The 7335-nt window shown below is 29.7% G+C and overlaps 1 protein-coding gene across 5 annotated transcripts in view; it reads left to right on the top strand.

Moving 5' to 3' along the window:
* The window catches only part of LOC106784520 (DAZ-associated protein 2-like), a 15454-nt gene continuing 8119 nt past the window's right edge, over positions 1-7335 (top strand). For 3 of the 5 annotated variants that reach the window (XM_014744143.1, XM_014744146.1, XM_014744144.1), the window contains exon 1: positions 158-306. In XM_014744143.1, coding sequence (XP_014599629.1) covers positions 279-306 — 28 coding nt within the window. In that variant the 5' untranslated portion in view covers positions 158-278. The other 2 variants (XM_014744145.1, XM_014744147.1) reach the window with 2 other exon arrangements.

The following is a 7335-nucleotide window of genomic DNA, read 5'->3' on the forward strand; positions in this document are numbered from 1 at the left end:
ACGCTCAATAAAGGGCGCTAGTGTCTGTCAAGTGTCACAGCCGTTCCCTGTCTCCTCAGTATTGTGACTTAAATCGGTGATTTAATTAGGAATAACCGTATTTTTTTCTAGAATTTGTGCAAACTTTAAGCAATAATGACCGACAAGAAAGGTAACTATACGCCGTAATCGCGCAGTACGATTAGCGATATGTGTTACATTCGTTAAGATTATCCCGTGTTTTCGAGTCGCGAGTAACAACTTGTCACTCGTATGACGGAAAGTTTCTTATACCAGCGATGCCGACCGACACCTGCGAGACACGGTGTACGTTCGATTGTATTAGAGCTCGTATTGTTGTTACGTGATCGGATCACCGTCGTGCATCGACGAGAAAAAACTCAATTCTCTCTGTCTTTAGTGACAGATAAATCAATACCGCATACTGTGTGTGAGAAATACAAAATGGCCTCCAGAGTTTGTCCCGGATTATTCTTGCTTTATATTTTTATTTCCAAAATTTCATTTGCCACGAATATAGATTAGATTTCTTATTATAATGAAAATATAAAAGGATTAGCGGGCTGAAATGATTTAATGCGACTTTGTCGATGTCCTTCTCGTTAAGCAAATGATAATATATATTAAACGTGCAGCATGCATCTGCATTTACGAATTATATACGCTCTACAGGTTTTTGACAATTTTGTCTAATAGTACGCCATTAACCATTTCTTTCCGAGAAAATTATCCAAAATAAATGATTTTTTTTTTAGAAAGTTAACGTATATTATATTGCGATAAAGTAAATTCATTTTTTAATGGGTGGGGGGGGGGAAAGGAAAATCTTATTAAATTATATATCTAAAAGCAATATCGGATCAATTTGGAACTTTAAAAAACTATCATCTTGGTATTTAAAAAGATAAATGACGTTATGAAATCTAACATTATAACTAAAAAAAAGTATCTTTATGGTTTTTTTTAGTAAATATTCATATAAAACTGATAGTATTATTATTAAAAAATTGTCTAAATAAATTTTACAATATTACGTTCATATAAATTTTATAACTTATTGTATGTTATATAAATTCTAATGCAAATATAATCTATATATATATATATATATATACACATCTCTATATATATATATATATAGAGTATATATATATATACACACGCGCGCGCGTGTATATATAAGAAGTATGCTTATGTAGGATACATAGAAAGAAAAAGAGAGAAAGAATAAAAGAAATTTGATCACCAAAGTCTTTATTTATCTAAATTACATATCTCTGGAAGTCATTTAATTGTAATTTTTCTGTAATTATATATATAAAAGATAAATATTAATAATTATATGAGTTTTTTAATATGAATTTCAAATTTGTGTTAAAAACAGTTAAAAAACAAAATTCATTCAAAATTTGCATGTTATTAATATACATAGTTTGCATATTTCATTACAAAGACTAAGAATATAATATCAGTTAATTAAATCAAAAAGTAATATCGTATTACTTTATCAAAAAATATATCTGCTGTATGTATGAAATAAGTTAATCACAAAAACACAAATACATTGATCTTGATGTCACTAGAGGGAGCAGAATAATCATAAATTAGTAATTTTGTTTGAAACGCAAATTTTTTTAATATCCATAACATTATTGAAAGTACTCTGTCAACTCTTTAAGTTTTCAATCGATTTAAAACCTTTGAGTTTAATTAATCTCTATGCATGTTACTTTTGTCACAAGCGCCATCCCTAATCAGTGCATCACCAACATAATAATTTTGTGCAGATTAAGTATTTAATTTGTCGTTACAAGCTCATATAAGATTTGAAAGAAAATACTCATTCGACATACAACTCAAATAATCATAAATTTAATTGTATTTACCCCGTGTCGACCTTTGATGAGGAAGAACTTAAACACTCAAACTGATACTTCGTTACACCAAATCTTATCTTATCGTTAACCAGGTGAAGTGTCAGAAAGTATAGCTTTAAGGATATATAAAGCTTAGTCTGTAAGTTAAAGAAAATGGTATGGCCCTTTGCGATACTCCTTTTGTAATATTGAGTATCAAGGATACGCTGCCTGCAAATCTGCGACCTTATTACCGTGATGGTATAGCTACTGAAACGAAGAATAGTGCCTACAGTTGTGGCTGTCAATATGTTTGCAGCGGACCATTACAAAGACGATTTGATCCCAGTCAGTAGGTGGAGCTTCGGGACCGGCGTTCGCGCAGCTTAAGCCACGTATCTAACCTCACCTTACTTAATATATTACCTTAAATCACTACGTGTTTATATACCAACATATATTAAGTATATTACATATATATATATACTCACACTTATATGCATATCTACATGCAATATATACACACACATATACACAAAACACGAATACCACTTAATATATATATATATATATGAAGATATAGACGCGCCGTGCGCCTCCTGATTCAAAAAGTGATGAGAAATGAAACATAACTTCCGTTTCCGGCCCGGGTTTCCCCGCCTATGATCGTCAGGAATTCGTTACTCGTGTCTTTAAAAGTCTCGAGAAAACGGATGGCCCTTAAGATCTGCGACAGTCCGGGTAATTCGCAATCATGTGTTAGGATCATTTCGAGATAATAAGGCTTGGTCGCATCGCTTCTGCTTAGCACTTTAAGTACCACTTTAGCTAGTAATCGTTCTATTCATATTATCACCTTCAATCTCGATTTTATCTTTTACAAGAATAAACTTATTCGTCAGATAGTTCACGTTGGTCGTGATATCTACCAATGAGGTAAACTTCATTATTGGAGTTTGCTTTTGATGATTCCATTAACTCACCCTTGAGTTATGTTTTCTTATATTTATTTTTTTAATTTAAGAATAAAAGTATAGCATCGTGGATATAATATTTTATATAAGATTTAAATTATAACAATTGTCTTACAATTACTTCAACTCTTATACTTCTTTAATAATATATTATTTTCTTACTTGCTATCATTGATATTTTGTTTATAAAGCATTATTATGTAAATGTATTTGAGTAAATGGAACTGTTTATTTATATATTAAGTGGTACTTATCTCACTGTATAGTGATCATCGACCGATCAACGATCAATTGCTACGTGGAAGGGATGTATCCATGCCTATGATTGACTTTTTTCCCACTAATTTCATCATCGTTTATTCCAGGCAATACACGTCAATAAAAAAGACGCACGATCAACCGGTATCGAGGATCGAGAGAATTTCCCACGTGTAACGAAAAAAATTCGTTGAATGGCCGAGGCACGGAAGTAAAGATATTCCTTCCGTGATTTAATGGTAGAGCATAAATAGTTCTCGATGATAGGATTGCGACGCGTGCTTTTGTCAGGATGCGAAATTAAGATAGGCAAAAGATCACTTTTAGGATCTCACACTATCACCGGCGTATTTGTAAGTTTTTTGAGAATGCGTTTAAACGTGACCGAGTAAAATACTTTTTGAATTGGAGACGTCGGCTGCTATATATCCAAATCAATATGAACGTAAGATATTGATATGGGTGTACCAATATTTCGTACTGAAAACGTGGTATTGGCTGATTGCTTAATTTATACTTTTTTGTCTTTTCGTTTTACTTTTTTTCTTTTAACTTATTTTTTTCTACAGTGTCCGCCGTGTCCAAACGAGCGTGCACAATATGATCTTCATTCGAATCGATTTTATCAATTAAATCATGGGTAACGTTAAATAATAATAATAATAATAATAATATTAATAATAATAATAGTAATAGGAATAATAATAATAATGATGATTACAATGTTTTTGATGATGATGATAATGATAATAATAATACTAATAGTAATAATGATGATTATGATTATGATAATGATGATGATGATGATGATGATGATGATGATGATGATGATGATGATGATGATGATTATGAAGATCATGATGATGATTACGGTCTAGAGATGGGAGGAGAGAGAAAAACAAAAAATGTTAAAAATCTGAGATTAATCACGCGATTAAGACACGGCGTGACACCAGGGTGGACACGAATGCTGTATCTAAAAGCTCAGCGTATATTTATAATATTTCTACTTGATAGAAACTTTGTAGCTCACTTTTAACAATAGTGCATGTTGCTTTTTATCTCGGGCTACAAGTTTCTCGACATTATAAAAAAAAAAAAAAAAAAAAAAAAAAAAAAAAAAAAAAAAAAAAAAAAAAAAAAAAATTAACAATATGAAAGAAAGAAAAAAAATTAGCATTTGCTCTCTCATGTGATTCTACGTGTAATTTGTTAAATATTTCTGTCTCCAAAGTATTAGTAAAATGAAATTAAAACCAATAAATGTTTTTCGCGTGGGAGATTTAAATCATAATTTGCTATCTAACGAAACTTGTGGTCGATCTTGCACGTTTGTAGTTTAAAAGATTATTCTTCATTCGAGAATAGTAGAAGATACTTAGTTCTTTCTATACTATTATATAATTATTAAATCGTTTGAGTATATATACTGTGTATATATACATACCTATATATATATATATATATATATATATATATATATGTATTTATGTGTTTATGTATATATATATATATATATATATATATATATATATATATATATATGTATTTATGTGTTTATGTATATATATACATACATACATACATATGTATATCTACGTATTTATCTTTCGTAGACATAATTATAATAGTAATTTTTTAATAAGAATAAATTTTAAAAGAAAAACGTAATATCATGATCGCTTAAAGATTGAGTAAATGAAGAATAAAAAGAGAGGGAGAGAGAGAGAGAGAGAGAGAGAGAGGGAGAGGGAGAGGGAGAAAGAGAAAGAAACAAATATAAAAAAGATATAATAAAAAAGAAAAAATTATTTGAATTTGTGCTTATATAGTTGACAAAGAAAGACAAAGAATAAAAGTGAGAGGGTGGGTATCTCTAGGCGTGTGGAAGCGTGGAATTATACATAATATACAAACGATAACGTCGAGTGAAATTACGTTTGCCTGCATCAATCGGTTAATGTGCAAGTATAGCTTTAATGATTTTTACGTATTTGTATTTTAGTTTGCATGTTTGGAACGTAATGTAGAGATAGTATGTATATATATATATATATATATATATATATATATATATATATACATACATTTGAACGGGTGAACAAGCGTCATTAAATAAATTGCAATGAGAATCATCGAAAATTTCTTTAATCTTTTTTCGTTTGCAAAGAAATAAAAGAATATTAATAACAATTTATTCTATAAAAAAAAAAACCGAAAACGCTTGGACACTTATATATTTGATATGTTGCTATATTTATTATGCATGCTTTTGGTATATTATATATGTTAGAAATTTCCTCTGAATTCATTCTCTCCAATATTAAAAACAAAAATAAAGAAATGAAACCATTTTCTGTACCAATATAAGATAATTTGATTAATTAATTGTTTTGTAATTATCAATATTAAGAGATTCTGGATCTTCGACGAAATATTCGCTTTCTTTTTTTTTTTACAAATGGAGAGATCGTATGAGGACATTTTTACGATATTTTGAATGAACTTTTTGTATTATAATCAAATAGTTTTATAGTTAATCTAAATTATTTCCAAGAGATCTTCCTATTCCTTTCGGTTGTTCGCCGTATATATATATTAAAACGATTATTTTAATTTAAGATTTACGAAATATATCTAGAAAAATTCATAAATTGTTTCGCCTGTTCCTTCATTTTTGTTTCGCGTTTAATTTTCTAGACAGAAAGAGAAAAAAAAAGAAGACAGAAAAAGAAAGAAGGAATGAGAGAGAAAAATATAAAAAATAAATTTATCGGGACATCGTGATTAGGATCATAGGAATTTCTCTCACAAATTTTTATTTGCATGTGCATGTGTTGGCAGACACTATACCATGTATACTGTTAATAGTGAGCTTAAATGATATAATGTTTTATGAAACTAGTCGAAAGTTTGAGGGTGTTAATGCCTCCATTTTTAAGAAACGAGTAATGGTACGAAAGATGGAAGTTCTCGACCTTAAATACGAGTAGAAATCTTACAATTATTCGATACTTACAAACGTGATTTAATATTATATGATTATTTTATATAAATATTATCTACTATTTAACTCTTTATAATATATATATATATATATTTTGTGTAGATAGAAGTTATATTTGGAGGTAAAAACAATTTATCTCTCATACCGGTAACTCGATTTTGACTTTGGAGGCACGACTGTTCCACCGAAGCATTTCGATAAATTATCGTTGTTAACAAAAAAAAAAAAACAGATGGACTACAAATGTTATTTATTATCGATGGCAGTGTCGAAATATTGCTCATCTTTGTTTTTTTTTTTACATTACGTTTATCGAAAAGAAAAGAAAAAAAAAAAGAAAAGAAAAATAGCAAGAGAAATTAATAATACGAAAATCCTTCCATTTGGCTCTGACGCGAACTGGGTCGAATATGCTCATTGGGACAAATTGAGGTAGAGAGAAAGAAAAAGAGTTAAAGGCAGAGGGAAGGTGGGAAAGGAAAAGAAAAGAGAGAGAGGGGGGGTAGAAAGAGAGGAAGAAAGACAAAGACAGACAGACAGAAAAAAGAGAGAGTGAGAGAAAAAGAGAGAACAGGACATTTTTCAAGTTTATCCAGTAAAACTCGTATTAGCATTAATATTATAATCAATTGTTATTGGATTCGATGATTGTTTGCACCGTGGCACTGATACATAAAACTTATTATTCTTTGAATGCCACTCCGATACGACCAATGGCGCAACGAGTGTGATGATAAATCTTACTTTGTGGTTTAACACTTTTTTAAATGTTTATGAGAAATCTAATCGTATATATTTACGCGAGCGGGGGCATGCATGAAGAAAAATAAAAAGATAAAATAATGAGCAATGATTATTTGCGAATAAAAAAAAATTACAAAAACGTGGGAGGATCGCAGAAAAAAATGACATAATAACAGCGCTCGTATCCATGCTCAGTAATGGAGCGGCATTCAATTACCATGGAAAATTTGGTGTGGGCTGACGTCTATGTTAGAGTACAACATGTCCATCCACTGCTGCTGAGCTTGAGCTAGTTATCATACGCAAGTTGTATCGTCCAATTAAAAAATCTATTCTATTTTTGTCCCCTTTCTATCATTTTTGTGAACTAAACTATTAAAAATTATTTAAAAAAAAATGAAAGGAATTAACACACCAATTGAGTAAAAAATAAATAAATAAAAACTTATTAAAATAATTTGATAATATATATATAAAATTTTTACTAATCAATATA

Source organism: Polistes canadensis, unplaced genomic scaffold (genome assembly GCF_001313835.1).
Source record: "Polistes canadensis isolate GaletaPanama2010 unplaced genomic scaffold, ASM131383v1 scaffold_37, whole genome shotgun sequence".
NCBI lineage: Eukaryota > Metazoa > Arthropoda > Insecta > Hymenoptera > Vespidae > Polistes > Polistes canadensis.